The 19208-nt window shown below is 35.2% G+C and overlaps 1 protein-coding gene across 1 annotated transcript; it reads left to right on the top strand.

Annotated features, from left to right (window-relative positions):
* The first annotated feature begins 609 nt into the window (after window positions 1–609).
* LOC128871626 (major royal jelly protein 1-like) lies at window positions 610–10088 on the top strand. The gene is made up of 4 exons (XM_054113523.1): window positions 610–638; window positions 7274–7527; window positions 8973–9160; window positions 9223–10088. The coding sequence occupies exons 1-4, from the start codon at window positions 610–612 to the stop codon at window positions 10081–10083; spliced, it is 1332 nt and encodes a 443-aa protein (XP_053969498.1). The 3' UTR covers window positions 10084–10088.
* The last annotated feature ends 9120 nt before the right edge of the window (window positions 10089–19208 follow it).

Raw genomic sequence — 19208 nt, 5'->3', positions numbered from 1 at the left:
AAAAACAACTATTGTTGTTATTGCTTGTCAACTATGCATCATTTTCGGCTCTTTGTGCAACAATGTTACAACAACGTGCAAGTGCAAACATTGCAAGCCCTTACAAATTGCATGCAACACTGGCATTAAAATGCTACGTATTGTAATTTATTGTAATTTATTATTGGTATATTCGTTTTAGTTGCTGTTGATATTGTTCCTTTTTGTTAGTGCTCGTATTGGGTATCTTTGTTGCCACTTTTATTGTTTACAATGCGTAATGTAAATAAGACCAACTGCATTAATTGCCACAAAGTGCTGGGTGTGGAGTTACGCTGAACTATTGACTCGCCTAGATACTTCCTCGCACATGCGTATGTGTCTTATTGTCGGAATCAGGGTAGACACATTTGTGTACATAGGTATTTACGCGTATATATATTACGTACCCTGCAGTCAGACGCACTAGTTTTCAACTACCCCATTACGACCAGTTTGCTTTGCAGGTGAAGTAGTCATAGTTGGTCTGCTATCCTTTCTCCTTGCAAGCAATTGGTCAATTGATAGGGAATGCATCATCATTATGTGAGTTAACCTACGAGTAGTACCATCCATCAGCATCATGCATCAATGTTAGTGAACTACGAGGGACGTTCAATGTAAGCAGCTCAAATTAAATTGAATATAATTTTACTTTTAATATAAGTTTTTTTTATTTTTAATATAATAGCTTCAATACACTTTTTTTGTTTTATTTAAAAATTGGAAAGGAATGAATTACAATCACAATGATTTTAAAAGGAGGTTAATCCAACATGTTTTGAAGTTAGTTTTGCAATGCTCTCTGAAAAATATCTCAACCGAGAAATCTGCGTTTATTGCAACTTTGCGCTTTTAATTGCCACATAATTTTTTTTTATGATGATCTCTTTTCTCTCGGAAACAAAAAGTAATAAGTAAGAACCAATTTCGTACAGTGGATTCGAAACCCACGCCGTGTATTATGCAAAACACCGACAGACAGTTTACCTTACCTTTTCTGATTTTAGGGTTTTACACAGGGCAGTAGAGAGCATATCCGGGCCCTTTCCAATTATATCTAATTGATATAATTCGAATTACTCTCGAGTCCGGGCCCCTCTGAGAACTCCGGGCCCGGTGAGAAAGTCCCCGATCCTGTAATAAATTTGTGTCAATAACAATGTTGTCTGTCACAGCTCAAAAATTAATCAAAAATTAGACTCTGCAATAAGAAAATCCCTGTAGCGTAGTGCTGAGTATTTAAAGCAAGGTAGTCTTTTCCAATTGTGGCCATTAAGTATATCTATTTATTCTGCTTCATTTAGCTTCGTTGTGTTTAGGTATCTTGTTCTGATCTCCTTCAGTAGCGTGTATCTTCCTAAGAAGTGCTGCATTTCTTCTTCCTCGTATAAGTAGCATATTTTGCATATTTTCTGAGTATTTCCATACATAGTTGCATTTAGCTTCAGTAAAGCATATCTTGCTTTGAAAATTGTCGTAATGTCAGCTAACCGCATATCTTCTTTAATATATGATTCCCCTTTTGAGTAGTCTAAATATTTATAAACTCGCGTCGCGCTTGGCTGTGCTTTTTGACTTGCCATGTTGAGATCTTTTGTTTTCATTTTAATAAGAAGTTGCACACAGCGATCTTGCCAGTCTATAGCGGTGATGTTTTCTTCAAACTTCATGGGTAGCTCTAAAGAATAAATGTGGCTATCTTCTAAATTAGTTTCTAGTTTACACTTTTTCGATTACTAAACCAATAAAATTTCTTTCGAATCACAAAATACTGAGGTTATGATCTTTTCGATGGATGGAGTGGCTTACATTTTTTTAAAAGAGCCGGCGCTTTCCTAATTCCACTATATAAACTTCCTTCTTTAGTGTCATAGTGATGAACCCACGTTTCATCCCAAGTAACAATACGGTCGTAAATAGTCATTGAAATTTCTCGGCAGTGCTGCAAAAACTCTTTATAGCATTCCATTCACATTTGTTTTTGGGGTGCCATGAGGGATCAAGAGTTTTATAAATAATAGTGTGCATAGCTTGGTCTTTTCCGCTGATATTATATTTTACCTTTATTCGGGATTACTACAGTACAATTTTTAAAATTTTTTCACATTTCTTATGTGAATATAATGACGGCAAGCGAGCGACGGCCACCCTCAACGCAATTCCTGTCCTTCTTAAGTTCGGTTCATGTCTCTCGTCTAGAAGCAGCCATTTTCATGCGTTTAAGGATCAGGCATACGCAAATAACTCAACAACATCTTCTCACGGAAGCCCAAACCAACATGCCACTTTTGCAGCAATATTGTGTCCGTCGGTCATATATTCAACACTTGGTTGGTTTTAGAGAGTATTAGATAAAAACATTTAACTTCTAATCAGTATCAAAAATTGCTAGGAATACCATCCTATGTAAATATTTTGGGAAATTATAATTTTTTAGTGCAATGTAATTTGCGTAATTTAATATACTTTTAATGCTAAAGAGTTATATACGGAGTCGATGGCCATTGTAGCTTGCTCCCTTATAGGTTTTACATCTATATGTTTTTCCTAATAAATAATAATAATTATTATAATTTTTTTACTAAATCCCCTATTTCGAACTTCGAAGTCCCAAATCTCGATTTTGGAGGCTGACTTCGAAAATCGAAGAAATAACTTTTTTCCTCATGACCAAATTTCATAAAAAAAATTGATTTGGTTCAATACCCAGAAAAACATTACATTTTGCCATGTAGTGTCGCAATAGAAGAATACTTGTTTTGCATACAGCGCTAATTGGTCATTTTGCATCCGGTACAATTTCAGTCATTTTTGAACTGGTATGACTTCTTGCACAATTCATAAACTAGTGTGTTCGCTGGCTATTCTTTGTTTTTCACTGCAAAACGCTTACAAGTATTTCGCACGCACACATTTGCAGTTGCGCATTTTCAAATTAACGCGTATTTACACGTAAAAGAATAAGTTTGTTTTCATGGATATGCACACATGTATGTATATTTGTTAGTGCGTATGCATCCATACAAACATATATACTATAACACACACGTACATATTTTGATCAAATGGTTTTTGTGAAATTATTCCCGCGTACAAGCATGCAATACTTTTAGTTTATTATTTTTGCATAAAAATAGCCGCAAATGAAATATTATATTACTATTCACATATCATAATAGCGTGAAATTTGTTAAATTCTGATAATATTGTTTCAACAGGTTTTTATGTACCTACTCATGTATAATCGCATATGGCTTGCTATTTAAATATAATTTGTTTTCTGTGCCTTTTTCATTGCAAATTTGTAAATTTGTGTGGCCACTGGTAAATGCGTATTTAAATTTTGGCCAATTTTGTTGTTGGAATTACAAATTGCAAATGAAATATTGAAATGCCAAAAAAAGAGAATTTAAACATATGAAAGTTAAGATATTTATAGTGCATTGACTGGCCGGTTGGATGCTGTCAAAAAAACAGAGCGGAACAAAATACTGGCTAGTAACCTTTCGCTTAGATGTTTAAGCGGTTCTCCAAATGAGGTGTGCAATGGAAGCGTTGAAGAAATATAACTTGACTAGAAATACAACTTTTACATGGCATTGAACCTTTCATTCAATCTATGTAAATCTTATCTTCAAAAGATTTAAATTGTAAAAAGCACAAAAAGAAAACAAAGCACAAAAAAGCAATCTCACGTCCAAAGACTAAAATCAAACAATAGACAAATAATCTTTTGATCAATTTAGCGATTAATGCAGCCGTATGCCCCAATCAAATTTAAGCTATTTAAGGCATAATAATTGCATATTTACTGTTCATGTGCACACCAGCGTGTTAAGTGAAGAAACCGGTTAATAAAATCAGTCTAAATTTTGTATCAACATACTTATATATGTGTGCATACATACACACGTGAGGTTTCTTCAAAGCAGAAGGTGACTTTTCATATTTCGTGAGCTAAGTATGATGCTTGTATATTTAAGTATATGTTTTTATATCTCTACTACACAAGCCCCCAACCCAATCTTTTACTGCAATAGTGTCATAAACTTAAAATGCACGCATTTTGAGAAAAATGGCTAACAATTTTTGAATTTACTATGCCTCCCTAAGACCATAGAAGTAGAGAAATACGGTTAATAGATATCGCCATATATTTTTTACATATAATAAAAAAGAGCTTGTACAAGGTGGCTAAAAATTGAGCCACCAATTTGGTTTTGAATAACGTTTTTACTAAATAAAAAAATTAATTTGAGTGATATAAATATTTATTTGCACCTTTCAGTTTTTTCTGTGCAGTGGAAAAATGATAACCGAAATGAAGTGGCTGTCGCCAGTGTTGATACCCAATTTGTCCTAGTTTTATCACATTTTCGATGATTTTCCGCAAGATGTCAGATGACAATTGTTCGCATTCCTGTCGAATATTCTCCTTAAGTGCTGCGATTGTCTCAGGCTTGTTGGCATAAGTCCGCGACTTCAAGTAGGCCCAAAAAGAAAGTCAAGGTGATTTTTTACACAAAATCGTCCACTTCGTTTTTTGATCGCTAATTCACACATGACCGGCGGTCAGCAAGCATTAGCTGATGCACTGATTGTATCAACTTAGTACGGGAACATGGGTAAGTCTTTCACAAAAAATCGTTGTAGGGTCCGCCTGGTAATGCCTTATTGCGTGCCCCATCGACAAGTTGGTATTTCTCGTTCTCAGTGACATCGGCAGCCACATCCATGACATTCTCCACTGAAGGACCGATCCAGAGGTGGCTACGCCGTGCAAGGTCTCGTGTGGTCCAATCTGTTCGAATCGTGCGGCTAAGCACCGGAAAGTTTGCCCACTTAGCGAAACATGATTTCCTAATCGGAAATAAACGTGGATATTCACGCTGCGCCAACACCACTGACCCGGTATTGGTAAAAAAAATCAACACAATTATTCCACACTCTTGCGGAGTATAGCGCTCCATTGCCTATCTCTTTATATACATACATATGTACATACTGCAGCTGTCTAGTTCAGAAATTAGCTTACAACACCATTTACAAAAATTAGGCATCTTCCGATAGGTGATTAATTTTGCCCCACGTTATATAAAAGTTATACATCTTTTGATATGGTTGGCTGTTTTAAAATCTGCCGGCACAAACAAAAATATAGTTGGGGAAATATATGGTTAAAAACCCCAAAGATTTTCATTCGTGTTTTCTTTTGCATTAAAGAAAAATAATTCGTGCCAAGCGCAGTATTGTCAGAGTGTCAAAACGTGGCATATTTATAAAGATTCGTATCTAAATGTGAAATAGTATTCTTTTCTTTTTTCTTATTTGCCATAAACCGCACTGCAATCAATCCCAAGCAACTGTATTCACCGAACTTAGCCCACTGCGACTTTTCGACTAAAAAGTCACCTTGCTTTTGAACAAATATTTTACCTAAAAGTATTTTTTTATTGTATTTGATATGGAAATAGAAAAAAATACAACAAAGCAACAAAAACACGTTACGTGTAAATTCAGCGTAGCAGAGCTTGTACGAAAAAGCAATTCCCTTTTCTCTTCAAGCGATCATTACTGTTAATGGCAAATTATTGAAATATTACATTTAGTACGGTTTAACTGCGCCTACGGTGAACTTTAGTCGCGCTGCTTAGTACGAAATTCCAGTATAACGCGTCGTTTATTAGAAAAATGTGAGTGCCCGATTGTAGAAGTATAAGTGTTGTAATAAGCTTTTATAATTATCTGCAGACTTAGGAAGTTTTTGCTTCCGCTGTTGGACAGAATTTTCGGAACATAAAATGGAGAATGTAAACCTAAAAGTATATTATGAGCAGACCACTTTTAAAGAATGAAATTATAGGTCAGCACATTACAGTTTTTTTACATCATTTTCAATCTTTTTTCATGGACATTTTTATACTAAGTGTGAAAGGTGCTACAAATCGATTTCTGATAGAAATATTATTGCCAATTTTCTGAAGTAGAATTTAATGAAACTTATTTTTGTGAAATATTTTAATTTCTTAACTTCCCTTTTCGGGCCTACGTTTCAACCCATAGCTGGTATCGATATTTCCATTTAAATTGCTTGAAAAAATTGAAAAAAAGTAAATAAATAAATATATAATAAATAGTCGTAAAAGCCAGTTTATTTTATAATAATAAACCTTTTGAAAATACAAATCAATATTTTTTTAAATTTTATCCCACATGTTTTTTTTTATATCCAGTCTTTGACTTTGAATAACTTTTTTCAGGCTAAAAAAAAATTAAAAAAAATAAAAAATAAAACTTTGAAGCCAAATTGATAAAATAAGTTATTTGTAATAGCAGTCGCCCTTCGGTAGGGCTTTATGGTTCTGCCATAAAAAAGCTCCTCATAAAAAACATCTCCCGTTCAGAACCAGCGTAAAATTAGTGGTCTCTCCAATTGTGGAAAAACATCAAGAAGCGCATCACAAATAAGAGGGGTAGTTTGGTTGAATACTCAAAAAGGATGTGAGCGCCAATTATACCATATGTATACATACAATACATAGGTATATATACATATATATAGTATTTTTATTGTTGCTTCTTGGCTTTAACGTTTTTTTGCGGGTAAATTCTCAGATGATTATATATGTATATGCATATATATTCATATGTAGCATTAAAATTTTTGATTAATCTAGTGATAAAACTTGTGAATGTTGAATATGACGAAATTACCAAGAAACAAAAAAACTGGCGACAGTTGCATATTTTGCCATAGTCATTTAGTCAAAAAACTGGCACGTTCTCAAATGTGAATTTTAAGTTAAAAAATAATTAACAAGAATATAACAATTAAAAATATATAAACAAAAATAATTATAATAAAGTCATTTGAAAGGTGTGTTCATAAATTATTTCCATATGATGGCTAAGTTGGTAAACAACAATAAAAGTCACTTCTCCTGTTAGACTTGAATATGCATACCTAAATATTGTGTACTTATATGTATATGTTAAATGTTACTGTATTTGTAAATTTATGCATGTATTATATAAATATTTTAGAATTCGTGCAATAAATAATAATTATAAAACAGGTTCATAAGCATGTATATACTAATACTTTTTACCGCGGTCTGACAGAAATGTGCTAAAATCTAATTCATACATTCCACCCTCTTTGGCAAATTAATTTTGAATATTTATTTAAATTATTTTTTATTTTACCACAATTAGAGACTTTATAGCTTTTGCATATATTATCTCTTTTAAGGTATTTCGTTCAAGGGTATTTATTCCTCGTCTTCATCAGCTTCTGCGTCTATACGCAATCTTACGATTATATTAGTCGAAGGTCTCAGCCAATTCAACGCCAGAACTACCGATATAAAGAACTTATAAATATGTATGAATCGCGTAATTTAGAGTTTGGTTTCCCTAGTGAATCCGAGCGGCAGGCAACACTGCGTGATGGGCGTTACAATCCAGATAGCCCGTTACCAATCGATGTGGATGTATATTATTCACGTGAGTATGGGGTGAGCTCTATAATCATACCGTGGATTTTAACTTTAAATAATAAAAGAAAAAGGATGTATCGTATTTCAATATTTAAATTTGCAGATATTAAAATAGGGATATCCCATAAAAACTTTTTTAGGACCACCAATTGCATGTTTACAGTGAACGTTTCTTTGGAATCTGTTGCACGATATTATTCTTGAGCTACTCCAACGTTGCTGGCTTGTTAGCAAGAACCAGTGATTTAACCTAAGCCTATAAAAATAAGTCCAACAACCTTAAACTCCAAAACCGAGGAAGTAATTCAGTCGAACCAATTTTGAACTTGAGTGAGAACTTGAGCTTGATTTTCATTGCTGAAGAGTAATTTTCGATAAAACTCTGAAGTTTCTTCAAACTTTCCAGAGCCCTATTAGAGAACTTTCGGTCCATTAAATTATCCGTTATCTTTCCGTTCTTGTAAATTTTGGTATTTTAAGTGTACAGTGCAAAACCCTTTCAGGATAATATGGACTTATTTCCTGTAAAAGGAATAGATTCTACTACTTTGACTCGTTAACGGCTGCCATATTTTTTGTATTATGACCGGTACTGGAACATTTAATAGTTAATATCTTGACTCGAATTTTCGCAGTAGTATATCTATGATATCACAGCTTGTCTAGTAGGACGGTTATAATTAGACTTTCAACTTGTGTTTTAGCAAAAAGCTTTGATAGTTGATCTTACTTAATCGAGGCCTTCTAAATTCAATGGAGTCCTCCTGTTTTGTCAGGCTGGCTCCAGTTTTTGAGATAGCGGTATTTTATACTAGGCCTTGGACTACAGAAAGCTTATCCTAAAGCAGCCTTACATCATATGTCAAAGTGGTCGATCTTGATGATTTTCACTAGTGATTATATTGAAAAGCAGACCTGTGTAAAATGTTAGAAGAATAACTTTAAAAATGAGAGAATAATCTATAGCTACGTTAAACTTCAAGCAAATTTGTTAAAAAAAAAGAAAATAAAAAATCATTAAAATAAATCGTTTTCTGCATCGTATATTGAATAAAATAAACTTAATTAAGACTTAAATAGTAAATTAAGTAATTAAGCTCTTAGCGACTTCAAAGAGAATTTTCAAATATTGTTATCCCGAAAAACGGAGGAAATCTGTCAAAACGGAAAATGCCGTGGAATCTATATTAGAAGGCTTCAAATATTTTATATATTACCTATCAAACTCTTTCTCCAGATTTTAAACTTTTACAATATTACAACTGAAAACAGGAGTAAGCCCCGACTTCGAATTTCGACTAAAATTTTTCGAAATACTGTTCCATTGAGACGTTTTGAAATTATCAACTTATTAAATATTTTTAGAATCTTCTATTTAAATTGTTATATCCTTACTAAAACCCCGATACATAAATAATAAATAAGTACATGTGTGTACTTCTGTTATTTCAGCGCGATATAGAGGGCCAACGATTTTTATTACAATACCACGTTTTGGCAAAGGCGTGCCCTATTCGCTGGCCTATCTAACAAATGTTCGAAGACCAAATGGTACAGAGCTGCAACCGTATCCCAGTTATGAGTGGCATTGGTCACATGGTAGAGACTGCAATGGGCTTACCTCAGTTTGCCGTGTCCATGTGTGTAGTTTTTCCGATTTCCTACTTTCATACATTTTTTTAACGATTTAGCCTTTTTCCAGATTGATCCCTGTGGCAGAATGTGGATCCTCGATAGTGGCGAGATAGATAATACCCAATATTGTCCGCCCCAAATTGTCGTCATTGATTTAGCTACAAACAAAGCGCTACATCGCTATCGTCTACCTGAAGCTATGTTCAAACGCAGCATCAGTCGCTTTGTTACACCATATGTGGATGTACTGGATCCACCACCACATGGCCGCTGCCAAAGAATCTTCGTTTATATGGCGGATGCAACGGGGTTTGGTATTGTGGTCTATGACGTACAGAGAGCGCAGTCATGGCGCATTGAAAACAAATACACCTATCCTGATCCGGATTTTAGTACACATACTATCGCGGGTGAGAGCTTTGAGCTTCTAGAAGGTACAATTGGGCTATCTGTAACGCCTTTAGAATCGGGTGTCCAACGTTGGCTTTATTTCCATTCGTTCTCGAATGACGCACAAGTGGCAATTCCATTGGACATCGTCAACAATAGCACATTTTGGGAGAACGGCTTAAGTTCAGCTATATCGAATCATATATTGCTCGGCAAGCGTGGCGTACAATGCGCTGCATCTGCGATGACATCAAATGGTGTGCTTCTGTGTGGGCACTACGCACCCATAGGACTATTTGGTTGGAATATTCTTACGCCCTATGCAGCACAAAATCGTTTCTTGCTGGCTGAGAATCCTAATACGCTGCAATTTGTTAGTGGTCTGAAGGTGATAACAAATCGGTTGGGTAAAGAAGAGGTATGGATGCTGTCAAATCGTATACAAAAGGCTTTTACTGGCAGAATCAATTACAATGAGATTAACTATCGGATAATGCGGTGTGGTGTTGATGAATTGCTGCTGGGATTGCCTTGTTAATCCTTGTAAAGGAAATAGAGGAAAGGAGTTGAGTTGAGTACGCCCAAGGCATACTTACTAGTACATATATATTTATCCCCCTTGCTGTACAAAGTAGTACAAAGTAGTAGTAGTGTTAGAATTATATTAAAGTTAATATACATCGATGAGAATGCTATTGAAAATTAATTGATTTTGCAGATCGACTCTATTTTATATCTACTTTCAAATCAAGCAGTCAGAGCAGTAGAAAAACTGTTGAATTCTTTATATTCAAGTTGTTTGTATTGAATTAAGTTGCTTAGTATTGGGAGCCAGAGCATAAGCAAATAATAATAAAGCAAGTTGTAATTAAAGCAAAATACATAAAATACATACATAGCAAAAGCTTGTTTAATAAGAAACTAAAAAGCGATTTGAAAAAATCCGACCTGATAACACTCAGAAGAAGCTAAGAAAGAAAAAAATGCGGTACAATAGTTGTGAAGGAGGAAGAAATTTTTCTAATTTGCTCACAATTATTTAAAAAACTCGTATTAAAACTAAATTTAGCATTTATATTGCTTTAAGTGTCTACGAGTATAATAAAATTTGTTAATTCGCTTATTTATTTAATTATCAAAAGAGCAATAATTATAAATAATTATTCTACTTAAAAAAAAAAAAAAATTATAAAATGAAGCACTGGCTACCATGTCCTTCCGCTATATAAAGCGTTTTTCAGTAAGAGCGCTTCAACTTTTTTTTTGAATAAAACACAAACGGTTTGACTTTTTTAACTAATTTTTTTTATTATCGAGTTTGAACATATACATTTACATAAGTGTGAAATTCGATTTCTTTTGCATGACCACGGCGTGCACGTTTTACGAAGTCCAATCGTTGAACCCAATTTTCGACCACTCTTTTGCATAAATCGGCCGAAATTCCAGCAATTTCGCGTTCAATATTGGCTCTGAGCTCACAAATAGTCGCCGGCTGGTTACTGTAGACCAATGACTTCACATAACCCCAAAGAAAATAGTCTAGAGGCGTCAAATCACACGAGCGCGGCGGCCATTCGACCGGCCCATTTCTGGAAATAATGCGCTCATCGAACTTACTCTTCAACAAATCATTTGTAGCGTGTGCTGTGTGGATTGTGGCCCGGTCCTGTTGAAACCACATGTCGTTTAAGTCCATACCATTCAATTGCGGTCAAAAATAATAGTTTATCATGCCGCGGTATCGATTTCCATTCACAGTAATGTGGCGATCGTTCTCGTCAACGAAAAAATATGGGCCAATTACGCCGCCGGCATGTAAACCGTACCAAACAGTGATTTTTTCGGGATGCAACGGTGCCTCATGAATCACGTGTGGATTGCTTTCTGCTCAGTAACGCATATTTTGCTTGTTGACAAAGCCATTGAGCCAAAAGTGAGCTTCATCACTGAAGATGATTTTTTGGAACAGAACGATATTCTCATAAAAACAACAGAACGATTATTTTCATAAAAAATTTGCACGATTATAATAAAATTTATTGGTGCATATTTTTTTGGTGTATTTTAACCCAATATTTTATACCAGTTTGGGTCACCTTGTCCCTTTTTTTTGAGAATCTGAAAGATATTAAGCTGATATAATCGATGAAGAGTTAAAATGCTCCACAAATATTTCTCGAAAAATTTCAGTAGAAGACTACTCATATTGGCATATACAAAGTGGCGCAAAATTAATCACGCTATCGGCAGATATCTTTCAAATGTCGTCGGACGTGAATCATATTTAACACTTGTGAACTAAACAACTGCAGTACACAGACAAACAAGCAATGGAGCGCGTAAAGGCCGAAATAAATATTTCCATCACTCAAAATACGAGGCGTGTTTTTAAAGTAAGTACCGTTTTTAAATTACTCCGCCGTTTAGCGCATGCGCGTCGTGTAGCTACATCTGTTGGGAAACCACAGACGGCATTACGGAACCATCCGATTGAGTCTACATCTGTTGGCGTGATTGTAAAATGCCTCCACCTATTGAGAATTCCGCGGACTGTGAAGTGCGTGCTGTAATACGGTATTTCTGTGCTCAAGGCTTCAAAACAGTTGACATTCATCACCAAATTAGTGAAGTGTATGGTGAAAACATTATGACTGATGGAATGGTGCGGAAATGGGTTGGGGTCTTTAAATATGGCTGCACAAACATTCATGATGAGGAACGAAGTGGGAGCCCTTCAGCCATTACCAATGATGACAAAGTGAAAACGACTGTGAAGCAGTGGTTGTCTAATCAGGCGGCAATCTTCTTTGACGATGGCATACAAAAGCTGATCCTAAGATACGATAAATGCCTCAATAGTAATGGGAATTATGTAGAAAAGTAGAGTAAAGAATGGGCTTTCAAGTGAATAAATAATTTTCAGAAAAGAATTTCTTGTTGTTTTTTATGTCAAAACGGTACTTACTTTAAAAACACGCCTCGTTTATTTTTTTTATTTAGTAAAAAAGTGATTTAAAAACAAATTGGATGATTAATTTTGCGCCAACTTATAAGCATGTATGTACACTTATAATAAATTTTAGCGAAACTCAGAAGTTGTGATGACAAGTATAGTGATAAAATACACAAAAAATATTTAGAATAAAAAATTTAACAAAATTTATTGAAAAAATTAGACAATTATTGCTGCTTATGTGGACAAGTTTGTCTAACAGAAAAATGACAGTCACCTAGTCATCAAATGAAACAAATGTATAATGAATATATTCTAGTACTTCTAAATAGAGTTTCATGAATGCCCAAATCAATAGGCTTCTCGTGTTATAAATGGTTCTTCAGAGAAAAAAATAATAATAAATGAGTTTTGTAATACTAACAATTTTGGTTAATCCAGGTACACGATTCAATTTGCTGAAATCAGCCTGTTTTAATTAAAATTAAAATTAAAGAATAATTGAAGCAAACATTTCATCCAATGATTTTTTGACACTCGTAAAAGACTTTAGCAGGATTAACTTATTTATATATAATATTTTTTCAGAATTCGTTAGATTTTATAAAATATAAGGGAAGTGTGGTGCTGGAAACTATTTATTTCTACAGATTTTCATATGTACATATTAAAAATAATTGGAGCATGTAGTAGGTACTATATGTTTAGGTTGGATACAAATTATTGTTGTTCTGTCGATTATATATTTGTTGCGAAAGATATTTTATCTCCATATTTTTCAGATTTAAAAAAATAAGGGAACAAATGATTGACGCGGGTAAGAAATATTGGGTTAGGTTAGGTTTGCCATGTTGCTTGTCTAAGACAAGACACTCGGTGGCCCTAAGGCCCATTGCGATACCTGCATTTGATTTCCATTCCCTTACTAAGTTGCTTAAACCACTCAGATCTTTTTAACAAGGTAACTAGTCGCTCCAGTGAGATATTTTACAAATTTCCCAGGTCTTCAAAGAAATAATCGCCAAGATATTTGGCACGGTTGCTGTGAGGTGCAGGGCACCGACTAAATTTCTTCTTCATCTCCACAACTCCTGCAGAAATCACTGAGGGGTACACCGATTCCATTGGCTAAGGTGCCAAAGCGCAGCGACTGGTTATAACCCCTGTGAGGATGCTAGTAGTTGATATGTTGAATCCACGCAGACATTTTGAGCTTTTAATATTCAGTTTTGGGTAGAGCTCTTTGCAGACCCTGCAGTTAATAGTCAGAGACCGCCTTCAATAGGTTTCCGCGACTACGCCCAAGTCAATCTCAGTTACAGTTCGTTTAGAGTAATGTTTATGTCGTATACCTCTCGCTGAAAGTTCAGCTCAGAGCCCTTCCATGCATGCTCTATTAAGTTAAAATTTTACACAAAAATTTGCGGCATTTAATTTTATTAAGACGACGATGGTAAATGTAGTTTCATACGAATTTCTTCAATTAATTTAAATCAATTTGATATGAAATTAGCAAAACTTCAGTACACTATATAAGATTCGGACTTTTAGGGACAAAATGACAGGTGGTCTATTATTCTACAGCCCATTCTCTTTCATATTCGCACTCTTGTTTTCTCGACCTATTTGGTCACACGGTGTTATTAATGTGCATCGCTAAAAATAAGGTTTGAGGGGATACTCCCATTCAAGGAGCCTTGAATAATTCCTGATAAGAGCCGTTATTCGGTTCTCAGGGAATTTAAAGGAATCAGGTGATTTATTGACAAAATAAGGGATATAATAGCGGTTTGTTTCCAATAGAGCTCGACAAAAACTGAGATTTTGTTGCTTATGTACGATAAAATCAACTCTTGTTACTTCGTTATGTTGTTGAACAACGACTGATTGAAAAATAGTAGGAATACGTGCGAAATGCGCTAGCACATTTATGCTGTCCAGTCCCCTGTGATGTAGCAGACCAAATTACTCTAGAGTTTTTCTTCTTGTAATTCATTTTTATTGGTTTGGATTGCACTTTATATAAACGCACACATTTTTATAACATTTAATTTTGGCTGGCTATTAATTTTTTTAATCCAGCAGCTTTCTCAGTTCACCTCTGTTGTAATAGAAACTAATTTTTCATGCTACCAGTGAAGGCAGAAGCGGAACTAGGTCTTCTTTGCGTTGGAAAGATTACATGATAAATTACTAGCCAATCTTGTCGAAAGCCATGAAACTCTTTTAGACGGTTTTGGGGCTTATAAAGAAAATCAAGGTAGTGTCACCCAATTTTCTAAATTAATTTATGAAGTTTATTATACCCAGTTTGCTTTATTCATTGAAAATAAGATATTATTTTTTTTTATTTTTATGAGATTTATGTGCAGAAGGTCGCCTTGGTTATTAACAAAATTTACCCATTTTCATTATATTCACCTATCTTATACCCAAAGTAACGTGTACGCCATTCGAAGCATTTCAATTGAGGGAAATAGTCTTTAGAAGCTGCATTTTCACCACTAGAAATTTTTAATTTAGTGATTAAAGAATGCTTTTGGAAATATTGACTTTATAATTTCCTCTTTTAAAAGTACAATAAAATATTTCCTGCTGCAAATGCACTCCCTGTGAAAAACAAAAATTAAGAGCTTAAAAAAAGTATAGCAAATTAGAATAGGAATTCCTCTGCGTACACTTTTTAATTAAATTCGACAATGCGGCATGCAATTATTTGTTGCATACTTCGTGGCGCTCTTGGACCCATTTATTCAGCATAGAGTACATTATGGTGCAGTTGTTTAGAGAGTTGGAAGTCTATGCAAAAAGCCAGGACACCTGCGCTACTTAATGCAGTTTCTTCGAGGCAAGGATTGGAGAAGGGGTGAAAAGTGGTGAAGGAGCGAGCAACTGAGTGGGTGCTTGAGTGCGATGTATTGCGGGCTGATAATGCGTTGCAGCTGTTGCGTGTGCAAAATGGAATGGACCAATGAGAGATAAAAAAAAAAACAAAAACTGCAGTCCAACAGAAATGCAATAACAGAAAAGAGAATGAAAAAGATAATTCACGATAAATGCTGAGTCATGCAAATTAAATGCATTTCTGCTGTTATTCCGCTAAATATTTGAATTTGCATTTTAAAGTTTTACTGCCGCAGAAAAGCGGTATCAGGCAGACACGCTAATGCGGATACATACAAACACTCTCCTTCTGGCTAAAAAGTACGCACATAAATGCGAAATTCGTTAAAGCGACGTATGTATGTATATATGTATGCATCTAAATGTAAAGCGGATGAAAATCAAATAAAAGAGTAAAATGCACGGAAATGTATTTGAAAGCAGGAAAGAAATAAAGAAAAAATAAAATATGAAGACGTACCGCGAAACGTAAATTAATTAAAAATGCACGATGCGCAAAATGTAAGTGAGGACAAAATGTAAAGGATATCTGATGGGGGAAAGAGCTGGGTAAGGCAAAAGCGATGACCAGAAGATGACCAAAGTGTGAGCTGCTGATGAGCGCTGTGGCCATTGAAGCTAAAACAAGCGCAATCCAGTGAAGTGTTACCGTACTGCGAACCCGCCAAGGTCACCTTTGAGCGCATTACACTAAGAAGCTTCTCAAATACGTTGCTGGTTAAGAAAGTGCGAATAAAATAGGAGCGGAAACCACATAGCGAATATTGAAGTTTGCTGGGTCTCGCATAACGGGATATACATCCACATTAGCACTGCATTCCAAGCTACGTTGCGAAGGTGAACAAAAGTATGATTGAATCAAAAGCGCCGTTCAGTTTAATGTTGTGTGATATTTGATTATGACATAACTAAGTGCTTAGTTTAGAGTAGTTTTAATGTTTTCAGTAGATTGAAATTTTAATGTTCGCAACAATCGTTGACTGCGAATTATGGGTGGGTAGAAAGGCGGTGTACTCGTATATATATTTATACATATATCATTTTAGGGTTTTCGCCGAGCTCCGACGAAGAAGGTGTGGGTGATCGAATAGAGGCATGGATTGTGATTCCCAGATACCTGTACTCGCAAGTAAATACTCCATACTTTTTTTCGAAGGTCAGTATTTTGTTTACTACGTGTTTTTTCGGGCATTGTATCATACTTGGTATCGCCACGTTTTTGTAGTATATTGATATATGATCTACCCTATCGGTAGATTCATAATTTTGGCCGTACGTACGCCGTACGTTAATCATATTTGACACTTGTGAATTGAAGAGCTGCAGTATATAAACAAACAATAAATAATGGAGCCCGTAAAGGTCAGAGATTTCCATCAGTAAAAAAATTGTATGCGAGCACTAGCATTCATCATAAATTCATTCCATCATGTTAAAATAGGTCATGTAAGTTTCAAAAGCGCTAATCGTAATGTTAAGTAAGTCGCTGAATTATGTAAAACCTAATTTAAAGTAAATTATTTAGAGGAGTGGGAAAATAAAACTTTCTTTTCCGTCTTTTTATAAAATTTCATGTGCGTATTTAGTAGCCATGTGAAATACTTTTCTCCAAGGCAAGGCTATTAAATGTGGTATCAGCAAATCAGCTGATTTGTTTTTTTTTTCTTTTCTTTCGCCGTATCCATGTCGCTGTCAGCCCAGAATGACACAAGGCAGATTCATTTTTTCTTTTCTACTTTGTCAATACTTTTCTTTGACAATCAAACGTACAAAACATTGTTGTTGGTCTAGTGCCACCATCTTTAATGAATGCGCCTTGCTTTTCTCCAAAGCCGGAAATATAATTTGACAGAAATTAAACCGTCAGTGAGGCAAATATTTAAAGAAATTGCTTTTTGTAACTCAGTTAGTGAAATCGATTTTTTTGCTAAATGTAAAAATGTAAATTTTTGAGTAATTGAAAATAAATTTAAGCGACAAACATGTCTATAAATAAAATTTCACAATTGAAGACAAATAAAACTGCACGTGATTGACAGGAAGGCAGTGTACACAGAGACGACAGGTTATTATGGATTTTTGAGTTATAGTATAATTGGTACATTTGCGCGAAATTGTTGTTGCAGGCCCTACATATTTCGGTTTGAGCACTTAGCTAGGTAATCGTGTTATCAGCCGACTATGTAATATTAATTCGATGCCTTGGTGCTGAGACTCTATAACTTCAAGGCCCTTAAGTCGAACATTTTTCAAGTTGTTCGTGAGATAAAGCCAGAAACCCGCAATAAGGTCTAAACAAATGGAACATTAACATTACTCAAAGATTCAAGAAATTGAAATATCCAAAACAAAAAAAAATTACTATTATTCTACACAATAAGCGATGCTGCTACTGCAATAAATTGAAAAACCAAAGCCCAGAAAACAATTTCTTGTCAAACACGATTTCGCTATTTCAGAGCAAATGACTTAGGGGCAATTAAGAATTCTCGCTGGCTTTCTGATGGCCAAAGCAACTTACTTAATAAATAAGTTGGTGGGCGGTAGAATCCTTCTCTCGTACAAACACATACATGCGCAAGTGTAAGAGTGAAGAAAAGTAAACGTTATGCAAAGTGCGCCCACAGCCCTTGAAATCCGCATAGCTTTGCAACAACAACACTTGTGAAGGTGGCAACAGCAACTAAAGCTATCCAGTGAGAAGCAGTGCAAGCTATAATAAGACATAGCATAGCATAGCATAGATGGTAGAGAAAGAGGTGTAAAGGCGTCAGGTGGTGGTGGCCGAAGTAAAGCATTTCAATATCAAGTAACTAAGGCAATGGAATTACATTAAGAATTTTCGCTAAAATAACAAAATAAATGTGAGAAAAAGCTAAAGAATGGCAAAAGTGAAGAAAAATTCAGTAAAATGCTTTAAGAAATAGAGAGCGATAAGAAAAATACGAAAAACTGTTGCAAAGTAAGTGGCACTACGAGACAGCAGACGAAGTGACGCCAACGATAGACTACTAGAGCGCTACTAATTTTGAAGAAATGGCCGAGCGGTCAGAGAGCGCACCGCATGAAGGCGGTGTAGGATTTTTGCAGGTAAACCATGTTGATATAGTTGCGGTTGTATATTTTTTCCCTACATCTCTGTATGTCAAGATGACACTAAAAGGCACTTTAGATACTTTTACCATAACTTACATATATTTAATGCAGTGGAGAGGCCGCGACGCGATTGCAGGCACTCAAGGCGCTTAAGACTGAGGGCCAGCATTGAGTTGCTTGAAATGCTTGTACAAGGTGTGCCTGAGCGCCACACTGTCCAACACTTGCAACATTTCTTCATTAAAATTAAAAGTGAATTCAACGGGTAGCGTTCAAGAAAAAAATGGAAAGGCTTGTACACAGTTAATGCAAGACGAAGAGAAAATAAACAAATAAAATTGTCTTATCTGCGAGTAGAGTGGTAGTAAGGAGTGTGTTGAAATGAGGTAAGAGCAGCAAAGGCATGGTGGCATTGACAGAAACAAACTGCCCCTGGGCGAAAAGAGAAAATTCATGTAGCGCTGCTGTTGCTGCTATAATGTATGAACAAATTTATTTCTTTGTCAAACGTTGCTTTATTGCATCCAAAAAGGATTGCTGACACTCACACACACACTCACCAATCTGTTACTTTAAACGTGAATGTGCTTATAATAGGGATGCCAATACTTCTTTTTAAGCCCGGAAAATCCGCGCATCATCAAAGCTTGATATCCCGGTATTTTCGGGATTTGAAATTTCTTACGAAGCCTATGAAACGAAAGTAG

Source organism: Anastrepha ludens, chromosome 2 (assembly GCF_028408465.1).
Source record: "Anastrepha ludens isolate Willacy chromosome 2, idAnaLude1.1, whole genome shotgun sequence".
Classification (NCBI taxonomy): Eukaryota; Metazoa; Arthropoda; class Insecta; order Diptera; family Tephritidae; genus Anastrepha; species Anastrepha ludens.
Note: the sequence above shows the minus strand (reverse complement) of the source record. Positions and strands in the feature narration are given on the sequence as shown.

Excerpts from the sequence above, each read along its gene's own strand:
- LOC128871626 (XM_054113523.1), top strand. The coding sequence starts at position 610 with ATGTTAGTGAACTACGAGGGACGTTCAAT. Across the intron at positions 639-7,273 it reads AACTACGAGGGACGTTCAAT|GTATTTCGTTCAAGGGTATT; the intron begins GTAAGCAGCTCA and ends ATCTCTTTTAAG. Across the intron at positions 9,161-9,222 it reads CCTCAGTTTGCCGTGTCCAT|ATTGATCCCTGTGGCAGAAT; the intron begins GTGTGTAGTTTT and ends GCCTTTTTCCAG.